The following is a 20,941-nucleotide window of genomic DNA, read 5'->3' on the forward strand; positions in this document are numbered from 1 at the left end:
GTTCGGGAAGAGCGAGTGTATCCTTCTGAGAGTGTGCCCGAGAATCCTGGAGTCCCCCACTCTCTTTGCGCGTTTTTCTCGGAGTTCTGACGGTGAGAGTGATCTCGGATTCTCGTCGGTGAGCGCTCTCAGCAGCGCGCGCGAGGCTTTGTTCCTGTGAATGTGTCACCTATTTCTTGCTTCTCACAAGCGCGCGCGAATGGATGCTGTGTGATGGGAGAAAATCTCCGTAGGCAAGATTTGCTCTCCTGAAGCTGCCGGGCGCGCGTGATCGTACATTCCCTGCCTCCTAGACTTTATATATTGATGTGATCGGCGGCGGAGGACTTCAATCTAGTGCGATCTGTAGTTTAGGACCGTTGAGTTCTTTTTTGAGAAGAACAGGGAAACTGGTGCTTGCGTCCTCCTGGAGAGTGGAACGAAAAGTAGCCATCGGTGTTTTACTTGCAAAAAAGTTTCAAACGGTGCATTTTCAGTCAAAGCAACATGTGTTCAAGCCAGGAATTGTAAAATAATTTCAATCGATAAATCCTGGGTGATCAGTGTGTTAAGAAATCAGTGTCAGTGTAAAGCGCAAGTGATTACTGCAATTGAAAGCGACAAATAGTACCTAACATTGAAACAATCGATAAAAGAGAAGAAGTACATAATTACTTATACACCATGACGCCAAAGCCCCAGGAGAGTATCCCAGTGGTGCACGCTGGAGAAGAACAAGACATGCCTGGATCGTTGAACAATGCTAGCAGCTTGGGAAACCTGAACCACAACCTCAAACTGAACGGGTTCATCAACAATGGTTTCGTGTCGGACTGTCCGGCGCAATCCGACAGCAAAAATGACCAGCAAACAAAGGAACTAGAGCTGAAGGATAAGAAGAATGCCAAGAACACAGGCTCGAACTCTGGTGGCGGTGCACCGACGGGTGTCCAGGAGAAACCAATCGTTGACTTTGACGATCTTCTGCCGCACGTAGGTGAATTTGGACGCTACCAGAAGATCCTCTTTCTGCTCATGATCCCGTTCGCGTTCTTTGTGGCATTTGTGTACTTTTCGCAAATCTTCATCACGATCGTGCCCGAAGAGCACTGGTGCTGGGTTCCCGAGCTAGAACACTTGTCCGTGGAAGAAAGGTGAGTCCGACTACTTATTGAACAAGCGCAACCTTACAAGTATTAGCGTACCAGCCAGTTCGAATCATACGTACATATCTATTCATATCGGTAGTAGTTGTAACATCCGCAGCAACCATCAAGCCTTCGGCGATGGATGGCTGCACACTGGCTTTTTGAAAATGTTAGTAGCTAAGAAGTTGTTGTTGAACGTGCGAATCGGCAGCCCAACAAGCTCACAAAGCACATTTTCGTCGTGTGTTTAACGGATTTCGATCGGTCCATAGAATTGCCACTTTTGATTGTGCTACAACACACGTCCAAAAACAATGAAAAATGAGTATAGGAAGGCGTTCGGTGGAGCTATCTAGGAAAAGTATTATTTTCAAGGTTCTGTTTTCGGCTGATTTTTTTGTTCGGACATGTGGGTTGTATCGGTGGCGCAAAATTGGTTGATGGCTTGGAATGATTTCAAATGTTTGGGTTAAGGTTTTTTTTATAATTAATTAAAGTCTTCTCTTGCGATGTACGGATATTGTGGAGCAATGACCGTTTTTTATAGTGACAAAAATGATGAAAAGTGATTGGATTGCTGTGCTATTTGAAACTGCATGCTTTCAGAGGATACAAAATCCAAAAATTGTTTAAATTTGGTGTGAAAATTTCATTTGTACCACAATGGTGCTAATCAGATGATGTTGCCAATAACGAATAATCTGAAATCATGTGTGAAGCGTTCCTCGCATCTCATAAATCCTGTTTTTTTCTTCAAGTTTGAAATTACTTGACGGTTGTTTTAACTCAAATTTTGTTTTAAGATTTAATTTATAAAAAAAATAACATATCGCAATTTAATGACTACAAGGACTTTTTCAAAATTGGTAAAACTTATCTTATTTTTTCACTGAGTTTCGATTTTTTGTCATAACTTTGGTATATTACTTTTCCTATCCCGTTCACAATACAGTCGTGTATTAAGCAGTTCCACGCCAAATGACGAATTGATCAGACTCGTCCTCCGATTTGCATGAATGTTTTCATAAATGTTTGCTATTGGCAATCAAATCATTAAAATTTCTTCTAAAATTCGGCCATTTTGAATCTTGCATTTTTTTTCCAGAATAGCCTATTTGAAATTTTTCAATAAATCGTAGCATGGAAACGTCACTTCAAATTGAAATGACGGCTGATAGCCTTACGGAAAAGTATTTTTTTATAGGAAAAATATACACAGTTTTCTTTATTTAATTTTGAAAAATAATAATAATAATCAAACAAAAGTGTAAAAAACTTAAGTAACAAAAATGCCTTTGCTCAAAATTTTTGATTTTTTTTAAAGCTTATAAAAATTGCAAACTTTTCAAATATTGAAAACCTTAGACACTTAAAACTTACGAAAATCGTTCAACAACTTTTGGTTAAATTTTTGATCTTCTTTTCTTCAAAAATCGTTTTCTGTGCAAAAATTACAAAAAAAGCATACAAGTTAAGAAATTTGACCAATCGTTGTTGTTCTACGATTTTTGTTAATTTTTAAGTGTCCCTGGTTTTCAATAATTCGATTTTTATGATTAACCGTAAATGGGTTCTTGCACCATTTTTTGAATTAATGTGGATAAAAAGGGCCAAATTCGGGATTATTCTTAAATTATGGTCTCTTCAATATCGAGTTATGGAGAGTTGACTGTATTTGTTTTTTTTTAGATTAATTTATTTGTACAGACTCAATCGAATAAACTTTACAGAGTCAAGTTATCATTCGCGTTATCATCAGTTACAAGAATTGAACTGAATACTCGCGGTTGTCTCGAGATTAGTGGAGATTTACAATTTTATGTATGGAGAGAAGGAGATGGAGATTTGAAATATGATTTACTATACAAATATTTCACTATTGCTAAAACATGAACTCATTCTTATCCAACTTTATACCAACAGTGTAATTATACAATTATTACAAAACAAAAATTAAAAAAAAAACTCACGCACACTAAATACAAGCTAAACACAAAGTTAATCAATATTGTTCAAGAAAACATATATGAGTTTCATAAACACCAAATCGTGCCCAACCAAAATATCCCGGACTGGAACATTAGGTTGTCTACCTCGAGCCCGAAGAGAATCGTACAGCTCAGAGTTGACTTTATTGTAATAGCTAACAGTCTTGGAAGTCTTTGATAAATCATTTAAAACATTTGTAATTTTATTGAATTACAGATGAATCTCGATTTTGGCAACGTGGTATTCGTTTTCGACAACACAAAAATTTTAATTTTCTGATTTTATTCAAAAAGTATGCTTCATTTCAAAAGGTCGCTAGGGAGCATTTTTAAATTAACTAACGTCTAACGCTAACGCCTTTCTTCAGAGAAGGGTATACCGATGGAAAACCGACTTTCGATCCCAGGCCCAAGTGTCATATACCATTCGACTCAGATCGACGAGATCGGAAAATATCTGTGTGTGTGAGTGTGTACGTTGGTGTGCGTGTGTAACACAATATTGTGACTCGTTAGAATCGGTTTACTGGATCCGAAGATATGGCCGGAACATGTTCATACATTGTATGGGCCATGAGAATAAATCCAATCTTAAACGAATACAACCCATCTTGTGACACATCAAATTACATGAGAATTTAAAAAAAAAATAGTTCAATGGTAGTTATTGGAAGTGCCCAGGACCACGTTGGTTATATTCTAGGTACACCCGAGGATGTGGCCAATTTCTGACTAGGCTCAAAATCTGTCATGTGATACCTTAAACCTTACCTGTCATGTGATACATGAGAATTCAAAAACCACTTCAATGAAAGAAATTTGAAGTACAAAGAACCACAGTGGCCACATTCAGGCATGCTCCGGGAAAGCCAGAAGGAAGTGGCCAGTTTCTGACTAGGCTCAAAATCCATCATGCGATACATTGTATCACATGAGAATTCAAAAACCAGTTCAATAAAAGACATTTGGAATGCCCAGGATCATACTGGACACATCTGGTTATATTCCGGGTACCCCCGGGGAAGTGGCCAGTTTCTGACTTTGGTCAAAATCGATCATGCGATTGAGATACACATGGAAATTGATAAACTAGTTCAATGGTAGTCATTTGGAGTGCTCAGGTTCACACTGGCCACATCTGGACATGTTCTGGGTATCGCTAGCGAAGTGACCAGTTTTTATTAGTAAGAAAGGTCAGATCTCACCATATGTGGATAAATTTATGTTTTTTTTAGCACAAATCGAAAAAAATCTATTCGATTTAACAGAACAGAAATTAAAATTTCCTGTAAATATTTAAAGTAGCGTTTTTTCAAAAGTTTTTCTCAAGAATTCACTTGGTAGCATTAAGCCATTTAACACTCAATTGTGACACGTCTAAAAAGGTCTCGATTTTGGTAAAATTGATGAAGCAATGTTGTCAAAATCGATATGTCGCTGTATTTGATTATCAACAATGACTTTTCGAATTCTTCATAAACATAATTGTCAATTGACTACCTATTTTACACCTTGAATTAATAAGTCTCAGCTCAGATGATGCTAAGGTCATTACATAGATTTTTTCTTTATTCAATTTTGTACTACTATTTTTTTCTTTTGTATAATTGTTTGTTATTGGCAATCATTCAGATTTGTGCTGAATTTCGGTCATTTTGAATCCTGAAATTCTAGATCAACAATTCAAAAGGCCTCAGCTCTATTTTGTAAGCAAACCCCGTGAGGCCATTTTCTCGCGAACCGAAACCTACATTCGCAAACATAAAACACAATCGGGTAGAAAAGAATTTTCCCTACCTGTTCATTTTGTTGGTTTGCGTTGGTGGACTTAGGTTCACTACAAAATAGCCTTACAAGGTTTGTTTACAAAATGGAGTATTCGACATTTTTCAATAAATCGTAGCACGGAAACGTCATTTCTAATTGAAATAGCGGCTACGACAAAGTATAGGGAAAATATTCACATTTTTTTAAGTAATTTTGAGCAAAAATTAAAAGAAACTTAAAAACTTAAGTTTAAAAAAAAATGTCCTTGTTCAATATTTTTGAGTTTATTTAATTTTTTTAGCTTAACTCAATGGTGTTGACGATTTTATTTTACCATTGTTTTAAGGCATTTTGGATGGTCAAATTACACTAGTTTACAGCATTTTTGAACACTGTAAGGTGATGATCATTTCCAATGCAAAATTCAACGCTGAATTCAATGCCGTGGTCAGAAAAAATTAAAGTAGAGCCATTTTTGAGATATACAAAAATTTTGATTTTTTGAATTTTGGACAAAAGTACGATTACTAAAATGTCAATATCTTTGGAACTAGTGCACCAATTTTAAATATTTTTTTATGAAAATGAAGCTAAATAAATTTGCTATCGTTCACTAGAATATTATGTCTTAATTAAAAATTTAATTTTGAAGTCATTTAAAAATTTACAGCATTTTTTTTATTTTTCCTGCGAATTTTCCATAAAAATCTTGTTTTAATCAACATTTTTAATGGGATAAAAAGATTCAAAAAATCATTCCATAATTTATTCTTAAAGTCCATTCAAAACCGGAGAAAATGAGCCTTTAATGGATGAAATCGGTTGGAAATTGTCGAAGTTATGAGCATTTTTGTAAAACACTTAAAAATGTTGCTGAAATACAACAGCTTTAGAGTTCCTTTTCTAGGTGTCGTTGTAAGCATCCAAATCGCATGTAAAGTTTTCATGGGAGATTCTTTTCTCTACATATCAATTTGATTAAGGCATATCAGGATTTAAAACCGAGTTGATACAAAAGAAATTTATTAAGGTTTTATTAAAAATGATTGAGAATCGAATGACTTTGTCTTCGATGTTTTGAACTTGTTTCTCGAATCAGAAACCAACAATAGTCACCCATCATTGCTTCATCCCAAAACCCTTGGTAACGACGTTCCATCATCTTCATTTGTTGGTGAAAACGTTCGCCGTGCTCATCACTCTCGTCACCAAGATTTTCCGGGAAAAAATCCATGTGAGAATGTAGGAAATGTATCTTCAAAGACATATTCACACCTGTGTTCAGTGAAATAAAAGGATTTGAAATTAATTATATGTAACAAACACAATATTTTTGATTTATACCTATTTTCTCATAATTTTTGAGCAATTCATCGACGGCTTCCTCATAATCTGGGCTTCTGAAATTTCCTAAAAAGGTTGTGACAACTCACCAAACTCTTCAAACAAGCCGTTTACGTCATGGCAAAAACATGCCTTGTCCTTTGTAGAATAATATTTGTCAAATTTCTTGTGACGATTCCTGTGATAAGAAATTTTGACCTCCTTGCTCAGCATGTTGTGTTCTTTCAAGCGTGATGCCAGCAATTCGGATTTCTCCTTCGATAAGTCGAGATCTCGGACCAAATCATTAAATTCGGATTGTGTAAACAGTTTTGGGTTTCTTTCCAATTCCACCTCGAAGTCTTCCTCGCATTCCTCCTTGAATTCCTCCTCACTTTTTGTAACGGTCGATTCAACAGAGGGCGCTTCTCCAGTTTTTAATGCACTTTAAGAATAAATTATGGAATGATTTTTTGAATCTTTTTATCTCATTAAAAATGTTGATTAAAACAAGATTTTTATGGAAAATTCGCAGGAAAAATAAAAAAAAATGCTGTAAATTTTTAAATGACTTCAAAATTAAATTTTTATCAAGACATAATATTCAACAATTTCCAACCGATTTCATCCATTAAAGGCTCATTTTCTCCAGTTTTTAATGCACTTTAAGAAAAAATTATGGAATGATTTTTTGAATCTTTTTATCCCATTAAAAATGTTGATTAAAACAAGATTTTATGAAAAATTCGCAGGAAAAATAAAAAAAAAATGCTGTAAATTTTTAAATGACTTCAAAATTAAATTTTTAATCAAGACATAATATTCTAGTGAACGATAGCAAATTTATTTAGCTTCATTTTCATAAAAAAAGATTTAAAATTAGTGCTCTAGTTCCAAAGATATTGACATTTTAGTAATCGTACTTTTGTCCAAAATTCAAAAAATCAAAATTTTTGTATATCTCAAAAATGGCTCTACTTTATTTTTTTCTGACCACGGCATTGAATTCAGCGTAGGATTTTGCATTAGAAACGTTGGTCAACCACTAAAGTTCACACTTTTTATGTTGTTTTGTAAACTAGTGTTATCATTGACAGTGCCATTTTCTAGCTTTAAAGATTTTGTTGGCAATTTTCAGGTCATTTTGGCGACTTTGGTCTTTTAAAACTATTTTGGCGTTGTTAAGATGGCGCCTTTTTCTTTATTCTTTGTCTTTATTGATTTCAATTAGTCTTCTTTGCATTTATTGACATATTATTTAAACAAAATCCCAGCATCCTAAGTATTAATTTTGTTGACAAGTTGACTTGAAGAATGCTTTAAAACACATTCAATGTTACTTGGGATATGAGTAATGTTTGTACAATCTATATATATTAAAATGAATTTCTGTCTGTCTGCCTGACCCTTACAGACTTGGAAACTACTGAACCGACCGGCGTGAAAAATTGTATGCAGGAGTTTTTGGGGCCGTGAAAGGTTCTTATGATGGTTCGATAGCCCTCCCCTCTCTGTAATGGGGAGGCTTCCATACAATTTAAACAGAAAAATATAGCATGCTTTTTTGAATCGGCGCATAAACTCAAGCTTATATTGAATCCGGAGCAACGCCGGACACACTAGTATGTACAGTAAAAAACAAAACGTAAAGCATCTGATCATTTATTTTCACTATTGATTAGGGTTCTTTACCATATGGCACACAAGTGTGTCCCTTTTGCATATAACTCTCGCCTTTTTGTCTTAGTTAAGTGAGATGCTGGTTGAAAATAAACCCAACCCGAACCGCCGTGACATCTTGTTGAGGAGGATTATCATTAAAATATGATCTGTCAAGTTCAAAGTCTGCATGTTCGATCGCGATCGCTATATTTATGTACCCTCTAAAAATGAATCATGTTTCAATCAAGCTGCAGATCACGTTTGATCGATTTTAAACTGAATTGAACTCACCAAATAGTGATGCTGGTAGTTTAGTGGTACCTTTCACCTCAAAGGGCTTGGGTTCAATTCCAGTCGGCACCGCACAGTGGGACGAAATCAAAAAAGAAGGACATGGCCATTTGCGACGAAACTATTGAGTGTAGCATTTTGTTGTCTTCTAGAATCTTTCTTCAATTACTTTATTGCAGTTGTAAAATTTTTCGCTAGGAGGTATACTAAAATCAAAAAAAAAACTTTATTTTTATAAATTTATGATCATTTTTGGAAAAATTGTAGATGAAGTCGTTTTGAGAAACTTTGCAGAAGACGTCGATTTTTCATCTCTCAAATGGACGAAGTTATAGGGTGAAAATGGCGTACAAACGGTAGTACCCCCTTACAAAACCGTTTTTTACCTTAACTTTTTAGTTTGAATTTTTCAATTTTTTTTAATGTTCTACAAAGTTGTAAGTGCTTCAAAATTGCACATTTTTGCTACAAGAAACAAATCGCTATCTCTCGCGCAACACGAGAAAAGGGCCTATCATTGTTGATCGATTCTCTTCATCGATTTTCTCTTTCGCGAATAACCCGACTGCAAATGAATTTTCCATTGAGTGTGTTGTTTCAGGCGCAAGCTAACATCATCTTCTGTCGAACTCTGCTGCGAGCTTAGCGAGAAATTCGTTTATGTAGCCGTAGTAAACCATGAGAAAGTCGATGAAGAGAATCGATCAACGAGGATAGACCCTTTTCAAATGTTATGCGAGATCTCTTTGTTTTAAGGATTTAAGTCTCTTTTAATCCTTTTTTAAAGTTATCTGTCAGGGGTGTATCTTGCAGGTTAGTAAGTATTAGCAGCTAATATCAACGTTGTTTTATTCAGCATCTTCTACTCTACTGTTACATATAAAATTCAAAGGGGGATCCAACAATTCATTGGTCCCCAACAACTGGACAAAAATTTGAACAGATTTGGTAGTAATCCCGATTTGCGAGAGAATTTTAAATTTTGTATGGGAAATGGAACGATCCTATTGAAATGCTTACCAAAAAATCCAAATATTCCTCATTTCACCAAAACTCGGACTTGGATTGAGAATATTAAACCAAACTACTTTGTCGAAGCTGTAACCCACTCTAATGTACATACTTGGAAAAATGGTCATGAAAACAGCAAAACGTAACAAAACATTGAGGTACTTTATTAGAAAATTCATTAGGCATCCCCTTGGATCCCCCTATAAATTATATATGTAACAGTAGAGTAGAGATGCTGATCAAAATAACGTTGAGGTTAGCTAGTACCTGCTAACATGCAAGATACACCTCTTTAAAGTTGGTGTTGAAAAATTATAAATAAGTATGTAAATTCTTTACATTAAGAGATAACTGTTTTTTTCGTGCATCAAAAATGTGCATTTTAAGAGCACTTACAACTTTGTAGAACATTGAAAAAAAAAATTGAAAATTCAAACTAAAAAGTTATGGTAAAAAACGGTTTTTAAGGGGGTACCAGCGTTTGTACTCAATTTTCACCCTGTAACTTCGTCTACTTGAGAGATAGAAAATTGACGTCTTAGACAAAGTTTCTTAAAATGACTTCATCTACAATGTTTTCATAGATGTTCATCATCTTCAACAAGACATAAAAAAGTTATCTTTTTTTATCCTAGTGTATACCCCCCTTAATCAAAAATGTTCAGTACTCTATAAATGAAGAAACATTCTTAAAGACATGGAAATGCTACACCCAATAGTTCATCGCAAATAGCCATGTCCCACTATTATCACTATCGGTTAATAGATAGGATCTGCCTCTCTGGCGTCCGAGCATTGGAATGAAAAACAAGATTGACGGAAAACAAATTAAGGGGGTTTTCCCGATCTTTTTTTTCAAACAATCAAATTTTTTTTTGCACTTTTTTTTGTACTTTAGACTATATACTTTCATCCCCCCAAGCCGTTTTCCGATCAGCGAATTCGGTGTCCAGGCATAGCTGACTAATGGTAAGAGCCCCCAAAATGGTTTTAACTAAAGTCAAAACTTTAAACGCGTTTTTCTCGAAACCACATTTTTTTTATCGGGCGAAGATTTTTCTCAGAAACTATAAGAGATATTGACTTGAATCTTTGCGCATTTTGTTCCTTATTAAATTCTTTGGAGCTTCTCCCACTTTCAGCCAAAAATATTAACATTTAACATTGTTTGAAGCACCTTAAAGCTGCAAAAAAGCGGGTTTTTTCATATGGCCGCCATTTTGTTAATTTGCAAGATTTTGCTGCCAACGGGAGAAGCTCCAGAGAATCTTATGCAGATTATTAATTTCATCACGAAATCTGTTTCAGATGAAGCCGTTCCAGAGAAAAGTCTTTGCCCGTCCAGGCGTTTGCGGCGAACAGGGGTCTGTTTGCCGCCATTTTGTGACGTCAATAATGTCTTTTTTTATGTCAAAAAAAAATTTATTTGTAAACTTTAATGTTCAATAAACAAGAATCCCAAAGAGTTAGGCGCATTACTATTCATTTTCCTCGAAAAAAAAAAATAATTGAAAAACAGGCCGAAAAAAGGCAAAAGATTGGGAATACCCCCTTAATGAAAAAAAAACAAAAACTCAACAATTCATACCATGATCTAGCCACTAAAGCTGCACGATAATTAGAATTGATTTACTATTCTTCCATATCATTTTCATAGTTTGCTTTCTTAGCAAACTGTTTATTCACTCCAATCAGTCAAGAGCCAAGCTCAACACTGTGTGATCTATTGAGTTTATTGTACCGATTATATTAAGAACATATCGCACTTGCGTAAAAAAAAGCCTGACTCATCACAACCCCACCACCTAACAATCTTAGTGTCCCTTTGTGGAACCTTAATTGAGGATTTTAAACTCCAAATCGCCTAAAATCACGATTCAAATTTTAAACTATTAAACACCCCTCAATCGTGGTTTAAGCCTTAATTAAGGAGATATATGATTAGGATTTAGAACCCCAAAACAGCCCTCAAATCGCTAGTTAGGCTTTAATTAAGGACTAGGACATAAACGCGATTAAAGATTTGGATCCACCAAACACCCCTTAAAATCGCGATTTATGGCTTAACTAAGGAGATAAATGATCGCGATCACGACCTTAATAAAAAATATAAACGTGATAAGAGATTTGGCACCCCTCATATATACCTTTATACTTCGTACAATACAGGCTGTCTTGCAATGAGCACTCATACATAGGAGTTCCAGTGAAAACTAGATGTATGAGTGCTCATTGCAAGACAGCCTATATTACGTGATATAAGCCATAGTATGTAGGGGGTATTAAACACTCGTCAAATTTTAGGCCTTAATTAATTTGATTTAGGCCTTAATTAAGAAGATTAACGCAATTAAAGATTCTAACCTCAAAACTTGAGTTAAGGTTTAATCAAAGAGGCCTTAATTGGGAAATAAAAGCGATTAAAGATTTAGAATCCCCAAACACCCCTCAAACCGCGATTTAGACCTTAATTAAGGAGATAAATGCGATTAAAGATTTTGAACCCCCAGAGACCCCTCAAATCGCGATTTAAGACTAAATTAAGGAAATAAAATTCAGATTTCGGCCATAATTAAGGATATAAACGTGATTAAATAGTTTGAACCCCCTAAAACCCACGATTTATGCCTTAATTAAGAAGATAAACAGGGTTTGAGATTTAGAACCCTTCAAATAGTGATTTAAGGCTTAATTAAGGAGATAAATGCGATTAAAGATTTGAAACCCCCAAAAATCACCTCAAATCACAATTTAAGTCCTAATTGAGGAGATAAACTTAAAGATTTCGAACCAGCAAACAACCCTCAAATCGTGATTTAGACCTTAATTAAGGAAACAAAAATCGTGATTAAGGGCTTAATTGAGGAGATAAACGCAAGTTGGAACCCCTAAACACCCCTCAAATTGCGATTTAAGCCTTATTAAAGTTTTTTATATATATTTCGTAGGTTCAATCGCGTTAGCTTTACAGAGCCTATAATTCATTGTTCATTGTTTTAACAAAATTCACTGAATTGGTAGTGTTTACAAGCAAGCGGTTTCCAACCCAACTGCGTCTAAATATTTTGGGCAGAGAAGTTACCCGATCTTTAACCTTCAAATACTTTGGAGTCTGGTTTGATTCAAATGCGCTTGGGGTGCCCACACTAAGTATTTGAAACAAAAGTGTCAACAAAGGATCAACTTTCTACGATCAATTTCCGGGACATGGTGGGGTGCTCACCAGGAAGACCTAATTAAACTGTATAAAACGACTATTCTTTCAGTTCTTGAGTACGGCTCTTTTTGCTTCCTCTCAGCAAGAAAAAACCACCTAATTAAATTGGAACGCATTCAATATCGTTTTTTACGTATTGCCATTGGCTGTATGCATTCAACACACAAAACAAGCCTAGAAGTTCTAGCGGGAGTAAAACCCCTGCAGAATCGTTTCTGGGAGCTCTCATTAAGAATATTAATTAAATGTAGTGTCAGTAACTTAATTATATGTCATCGGATATTAGTCTTCCGTGCTATAACTCCGTCGTGTATGCTTTACTAAAAGGTTTCGAACCCCCAAACACTCCCAAATTCAAGATATATGCCTTAATTAAGATGATAAATGCAATTAGAGTTTTCGAACTCCAAAACACCCCTCAAATCGTGATTTAGGCCTTAACTAAGGAGAAACGTGATTAAAGATTTAAAAGCCCCAAACACACCTCAAATCGCGAATGACTTCAAGTGTTTCTCAACTGAAGATGATGACGAAGTAAATCGAAATTATTAGCCATCCGAATAATGTCACTTTGATAGTGGATGGTTGCTGGTATAATTTTCAATTGAACCTGACAATGAGTCCTGCTTGCTGTAGTGCTTGTTCTGCAGTTCTAACTGGATTCGGAAAACTCAGCATGCATTGAGTTTATAAGAGCCATTATATAGAATGGAGCAACCATTAAGTACGTGACGCTCTAAGATGGGAGGGAGGCAGTGATGGATCACTCTTTTGGGACTTTTTCATTACTTTTTGATATAGAATGCTTGATTGAATTTGCAATTAACCCATCTTAAAAAAGATAGTTTAGTGATATTAATCTCCCTATCAAAATTCAAAATATTCGCACCGTAGAGCCACACTCTGTGTTTTCACTGAAGCTACACTCGAGAGCGCTCCCAAGTGTACCTTCAGTGAAAACACAGAAGGTGGCTCTACGGTGCGGATATTTCGAATTTTAATAGGGAGAATAATATCACTAAACTGTTTTAAGATGGGTTAACTGAAAATTCAATTGGATTTAACGTAAGCATTCTACATTAAAAATTAATGAAAAAGTCCCAAAAGAGTGATCCATCTCTGGAGGGAGGTATACGAAAAACATAACGAAAGGAAAAGGTGGGGAGTTAATTTTTCCTCACTTTCACTTGAAATACAAAGCACGTAGCAAATATTTAGCAAGTAGAGCGGCAACCATCAAATTTGAGAAGCGGTTCACTTTGAAAAGTAATCATTTATTTAAAATAAAACGCGATTTCTTCAGAAAAAAAAAATAATTATATGCACCATTATTCAGCAGTTTCCGATAATCATCCCGTCTAATATAATCCGATTAGCAGTTTCCATTCAATAAAATTCATTTGCCCAGTAGTGCGACAGACAGCTCGATCGACACCATGCATTGTTATTCCGTTGGTTTATTGTTGCGAATTTGTTTTCGTCGAATCACCTCACGCTTCTTCATGGTTCGTCAGAAAAAAAAGCGCCACCTTCTCGGACATCCATAGCTGTAGCGTACACTTGAGCGAATAGCCACGAGTTGAACTTGAAAATTTATTGGCCAAGCGGGCTATGGCGAGTCTCGTGCAGCAGCAGTTTTGAATAGCAAATTTTTGCAATCCTAGGTATCCACTACCAGCCCACAATAAATAATGATGCGACCTGGTACGGCTTATGTGCGATCGCACCTCCATCGGTGGAACAAAAAATATACACCGACAACATATCCGAGCACATGCATACATGCTGTTGTCATTAACGGCGATGATGGCGTCGTCTTGGTATGTTAAACTAAGCAACTACATGTGTGTAATTAGCTGTAGTTTTGATACAATTACATTTCCCGCAACGCGCGCTGCACACCGCTTCATAATCGAGAATGGCCTCCAGCGCCTTGACGAGGACGGACGGGCTGCTGACCAGTCTCAATCCGAGTGAGGCATTGAGTTGATGCATTCCCCCCTGCGTTGCAACGTAACTTGTATTAACAGTTCAAGTAGATCTGGACTGCTTTTATGACGTCAAACTAGTTGTGAATTTCGGGTTTGATTTTCAACCATTAGTAAGATAAGGAAGGTCACGAAACAGGCTGGCCAGGAAAGAGCGCTCATTAATTTTTGCAGGTCATTGGAACTTCCATTCGAACCAGACTCACGATCATTCAGTGGTCAGTCAGGTATCCCTTTGTGGGGTAGGTTGGTCGAAGTCAAACCATTGTTAAGCGTACCCAGTCTGAGGGCAAGGCTTCTGACGTCATGCTTCGTCAGACCTGTCAGGAGAATTTTTGATGTTTTGTGATTTTTGGTTTCGTGTTTCCGCAAATCGTGACTGTCGGATAAATAGAACCAAATGGAGAGTTAATGGAACTTCTGATCCACATGAAAAGGTTGGAGATTTAGGAGCTATGACTGGATTAAACTAGTTTCATATTGCAAAGTAATGTTGCGGATGATTTTGAATGTAACGTTGTTCGCTTAACTACCAAAGAAGGCACAACCGTCCAGCAATCTTTCTTTGCCGGAGCGTGAATGCGATTTAAAGTGATTGAAGTCCAAAATTTGATGTTGCCTGCCACCAGTTCTTTGGTTTACTAGTCGGTGAAATTTTGACGCCGGCTTTTTTGGATGGATGGCCAAATATAGAGAGTAGAGGCTTTCCTATGACGGGTGTTGGTGCCATTGTAGTTTATAATCTCCGTCGGATGGTTCGGAGCGGTTTGAATTGAACGTAGGTACCCGGGAAAAAAATCCGTTCCCATATCCGTGAACAGCAGCCGTAAAGTTATAGTTCACGGACCGCGCGTAGAAGCAAATTTACACCATGGACCATAGATCACGACTCTCGTTCACGAATATGGGAACGGATTTTTTTTGGGGTGAGTATTCATTTAGGTGGGTCATTTGATAAGTAATTAGGTCAAAAGCTGTAGTACGATTTTAGAAGCACTTCGGTTTCATAAATTGTATTTTTTATCCCGTATCCAAAGCTTAACTCGATCGCATACAGTAACCCCTCCATATATGCGGTGGGTGGTACCGTCCACCCACCACTGTTTCTCGGCTGTCAACCAATTACGCTGACTCTTGTATGTGATTAGTGTCAACCATAAACTAGTTATCCAAATAAAATCAGCTCAATTGGTTGAAGGACAGCCGAAAAATAGCGGATTGAGGACGGTATCACCTACCGCATATATGGAGGGGTTACTGTATTTCAAACGGAGAAAAAACTATCGAACTAAATTTTTCCATCGACATTTTTTTCCAGACTAATTTATGAGAATCTGAAGAATCTGCTCAAATCACCGAGAAAGGGAGGAATATTGAGAACAGAACATCGAGAAATATAGAGTTGACCTTAGATCATTGGAACACTCTGTAACTGAAAAGTTTTCCCAAGATCCCTATCTCCCTGCTCAGAGACTCAGACATTGAAGACATTACAAATTCTTGAGCTAAAAAAATTTGTTGAATGTGGGTGCCTTAGTGGAATACCTACGTAAAGATACCTTAATCGCTTATCCTTGATAGAACGCGTGTTTCGTCTAAAATGTGCAGACTTCTTCAGTGTCTTGTCCTAATACTCGACAAACGTATGATCGATGACTTGAATCAGTATTTTATTGATTTAAAATATTTTCTAAATTTTTCCACCAGGTTTTATACTACTACTACCATTTCAAAATTTGGCCGACCCAATTATGAGAAAATCAGTCATGAATATTCAATGTGAATTTTGGAAAATTTTGTAACTTTAGTTGATGTTTTAGCATACAAAATTTGAAAAAAATATATCGAGCTACGAAATAAGTTTCATTTAATGGGGGGTTGGTTGGAAATGCTAACATGAAGCTTTAGTGTGATAATTTATTAGATAGAGAATGATCTTTAGAAGAGGGTAGGTGGATAGTTCCGTTAGAGCACGGCAGTATGAAAATTGAATAGAAGTTGAAAATGACCGAAGGGCCATTAATGCGAGACAGTTTTTAAAGTTAGACGCACATCTTTTGCCTAACCCGGACGATGTACGCGGAGACTTGAAGTATGTCTCCAAGTCTACAAGCTTGGCTACTTCAAGTCAGAAATAAAAGGATTTTGATTTGTGAAGATAACAAATTGATCTCAAATCTAGGAGATTTTTTTGACAAAGGACTACGGTTTTAAACGCTTATAATTTGGCCATTTATTGATGGATTTAATTTCTTTTTACACCACTTGATTCATATTTGATGTAAAATTTATTTGATGTAAAGGTTATAGTAATTCATCAGTTGTAAACTATTGAAAATTGGTCAAAATTTTTAGCCAAAATCAACCAATCACGTGCTTGCATGATATGACTATCGAGAGAACAGATCTCAGAGCCGATTGTGAGGTTATAAAAGAGCTTACCTGTATGTTTTTTCCAGTTCGTCTGTTGAAGTGGCAGTTATCCCATCGTTACGCGTCATACACGGCCGATGAGACTAACTCAAACTTGAGTAAGATTTCTCTTAAAATAGTAGAAAATTAAAATTTTCATCGATTTTCCTCAAAAACCTGCTTGAATATAAGGAAAATATTACGTCTTTTAAATTTGTGGACTTACTAAAGGGTGATACGGTCAAAATTTGGTCAATATCAACTTGACGTATTTCTTTCAATTTTGAATTTAAAAAACCTGAACACCCCTCATTTTGAAGGTGTGTGTGTGTAGAATGTTGCTCCTATTTTGATTTTGGAATTCACTCTTCAGTTGTCAAAATGCCGTCCAAGCAAGAAGAGCAGCGTATCAAAATTTTGCTCGCGCATCGCGAAAATCCGAGCTACTCGCACGCAAAATTGGCAAAATCGCTAAAAGTTGCCAAATCAACCGTTACAAATGTAATTAAAGTGTTTGGGGAACGTTTGTCGACAGCCAGGAAGTCTGGATCGGGGGGAAATCGAAAACCGAAAGCCGCTGAGACGACAAAGAGAGTTGCCGGTAGTTTCAAGCGAAACCCTAACCTCTCTCTCCGAGATGCCGCAAATAAGCTGGGTGTATCGTCTACAACCGTGCATCGAGCCAAAAAACGAGCCGGACTATCGACTTACAAGAAGGTAGTGACTCCAAATCGCGATGATAAACAAAATACGACGGCCAAAGCGCGATCCCGGAGGCTGTACACGACGATGCTGACGAAGTTTGACTGCGTGGTAATGGACGACGAAACCTACGTCAAAGCCGACTACAAGCAGCTTCCGGGACAGGAGTTTTATACGGCAAAAGGAAGGGGAAAGGTAGCAGATGTTTTCAAGCACATGAAACTGTCAAAGTTCGCAAAGAAATATCTGGTTTGGCAAGCCATCTGTACCTGTGGCTTGAAAAGCAGCATTTTCATAGCTTCCGGGACTGTCAACCAAGAAATTTACGTGAAAGAGTGTTTGAATAAACGTCTGCTGCCTTTCCTGAAGAAACACGGTTGTTCCGTACTGTTTTGGCCGGATTTGGCATCTTGCCATTACGGTAAAAAGGCCATGGAGTGGTACGCCGCCAACAACGTGCAGGTGGTTCCCAAGGACAAGAACCCTCCCAACACGCCAGAGCTCCGCCCAATTGAGAAATACTGGGCTATTGTCAAGCGGAACCTAAAGAAGACCAAAAAACTGCTAAGGGCGAGCAGCAGTTCAAGGCAAACTGGCTTTCTGCGGCGAAGAAGGTGGACAAGGTGGCTGTACAAAATCTGATGGCAGGGGTCAAGCGTAAGGCCCGGCAATTCGGATTTGGAAAAGCGGAAGCCTAACTGAATATTTTTCCTGAATTTTATACTAATTGAACTTGAAAAAGAAATTTAATTTGATTTTTTAAATAAACGATTTCACCGATTTACACGCGTTTTCCCTTGACCAAATTTTGACCGTATCACCCTTTAGTACACGACCAATGAGAGTAAACCAAAACTGAAACGAATTTGACTCAAAATTGCAGTAAATTTTACCTCGATTTTTCAGGAAAAACTTCTTGAATACCATAGAGCGTCGTTTAATTTGAATAGATAAACAGCGCTCATTTTGAATTGGTTTAAGTCCTGTAGCGTCCTTTTTCGTGTTACACTTCGCAAATAATAAGGTTTATGTGAATGCACGTAGCTGAAACTACTACTTGTTGTTTGCTGCGGAGAAGCAAGCAATGTCTGAAATTTGCAGATGTATAAACCTCGTAGGTCTTGAGTTGTGTGCTCTTGAAATTGCGAGGTGTGATGGAAAATGGACTCTACAAGGAAACACCTCAACGGGTTCCCCTACAGGGTCCACTGGCGTTACGCAATGTAATGCAATTTCGAGTTGGATTCGACACAGGTTCTGAGTTACTTCTATGGGCCGTGTAGATTGGGTAATTTTTTTCTCGATTACGTCATTTTCGAACAGATTTTTGAGGAACATTTTACTGCTCAGTTAGTAATCCTAATTTCTACGATTTCAAGCGAAATTTTCAGTGATGCCATAGGGGTTAGAACTGATTATTGAAAATAAGCATTATTTATCTTTATTTCCTACAAGGGTGCAAAGGATAATTCTAAATGAGTAACCAGTTCCACATTTACCATGACATCACTGGGTTGCGGTCTTCATCAAAGCTGTTCGGATGCATAAGGCCTATTGGAAGGTAAACAGTTGAGTTCAGAGTTCCAGATGGCACTAATATGCCATTTGTTTTCAAATTATTTGGTTAACATCTTGATTAGATAGAAGGTTTCTGTCTTTGGAAAAGTTGAACAAGTGAAAAAGATTTATTGGATGGTGTACATCACACTATTATACTTGGATAGTCTTGGACAAAGTTGTTCTGATGAATAAGACCTATTGGATGATGGACAGCTCAGTTCAGAATTCACTCACCAGGTGACGCTAGTGTGCAATTTGTCATCTTATTGCGAGCTTTAACTTGACAGTACGATTAGATAGAAGCAACATTGCAAGTTTTACCGTGGTTTTATAGCATTCTACAAGTCTAAATCATGGTCTACAGAACCTTCATAAAAAATGGAACGGCGCCGGTGGTGTAGTGGTAAGCGTGATTACCTCTCACCCTAGCAGGCCTGGGTTCAATCCCAGTCGGCGCCGCCGGGATGTTCTGAGGCATAACATCTCTGATCACGCCTTCCTTCGGATGGGAAGTAAAGCCGTTGGTTCCCGGTTCATGAGTTGATGGGTCGATAGGTAGGGTCCAGGTGTGGGAGCTGCCTTCCTGGCACGTCGGTAGCATTGGTGCTCAGCACGGAAAACAAGATCGACGGAAAAAACAAACCGAAGGAAAAAAAAAAAAAAGAACCCTCATAAAACCCAAATTGTTACTTGGGCACTAGTGCCATTTGATATTAACGGCTTGCTTAAGACGACATCTCGATTAGATAGAAGGTTGCTATCAACATAACCTATTGTATAGTGGACAGCTCATGAAACTATGCGAAGTTTCATGGAATTCGGAGAGAGAAACTTAAAATCGATTCATCAGTTGGCGGTTGCTAAGGTAGCATCCCAACCAGCCAATCCAAAATGACTACAACCTACTGTTAATAAGTTTTCCTTTAGTTATTCCACCAATCTCGTATCTCTCACACCCATACCCCATCACAACAAAACAGGTGGGCAAAAGTACGCACAACAACAAAACCCAAAATAAAAATGGATGCAAACATAGAAATTCGGCTCCGCCAAGGTCGTGGGCACTTGTTTATTGCGCGATCGATGATGATGAGTTTGTGAAAAATAACACACAAATCGATTTCGATTCGCCCTCGCAGTGATTGGTTCCAATATTGGTGTCTTTAACCATCATAAGGGGTCATCCACAAATTATGTAAGGAAATTGGGTTGGGAAGGATGAGTATTAACATTTCGTATAGTTTCTTGCTCTAAATGAGCAGCTGATAAGCTGATTTATTTAAAGTACATACATCGAGGCAAGTTGAATGGTATGGTGAATCTCTTAGCGGAAGTGAATATTCACTGTGATTATTTTTGATAAGATTAGAAATTATCACAATGATTATTCACTTTTGCAAAGAGATACACCTGCCGTTTCAACTTCCCCGCGTGATTCAACATGCCCCGAAAAATTCCCAAATCAACATTTAACGATTTCCTAAAAAATGTAATCTTACTAAGATTTTTTTTACAGTGTCTTACAAAGGGGGGAGGGGTGTGTCTAATAATATCTCAAAACCCTTTCATAATTTGTGGATGACCAAATGTGTTTGCTTAGTTGAAGATCGATCCATCGCACTTGCCCGGATGTGTTTGCTGGTACTAAACAGCAGTGCTGGCACTTGAGTAATAGCGCTTGGATTGCAATCACTTGAGACGCAGAAATGTTTGCCTTTTAGGCTGTACATAATGGATTAAGTAGAGGTAGTTCAAACTGCGAATCCTCCAACACCTTTTCTTCAAATAGATATTGAGTCAACCTTCCAATGTTGGCTAATCGTTTGTTCTTCATCATGGTTGCTCGACAAAAAAATTGGAATCGATTTGAATTTTAAACTAAATGACAAAATC

At 37.1% G+C, this 20,941-nt stretch overlaps 1 protein-coding gene across 1 annotated transcript in view; it reads left to right on the forward strand.

The window, feature by feature from the left end:
- The first annotated feature begins 229 nt into the window (after positions 1-229).
- LOC135698120 (organic cation transporter protein) overlaps positions 230-20,941 on the forward strand; it is a 110,923-nt gene continuing 90,211 nt past the window's right edge. The window contains exon 1 of the mRNA XM_065217996.1: positions 230-1,133. Coding sequence (XP_065074068.1) covers positions 664-1,133 — 470 coding nt within the window. The 5' untranslated portion in view covers positions 230-663. The remainder of the gene's footprint in view (positions 1,134-20,941) is intronic.

Source organism: Ochlerotatus camptorhynchus, unplaced genomic scaffold, assembly GCF_037179485.1.
Source record: "Ochlerotatus camptorhynchus isolate MF236.1 unplaced genomic scaffold, CSIRO-AGI_Acam_v1.1 ptg000082l, whole genome shotgun sequence".
Taxonomy (NCBI): Eukaryota; Metazoa; Arthropoda; class Insecta; order Diptera; family Culicidae; genus Ochlerotatus; species Ochlerotatus camptorhynchus.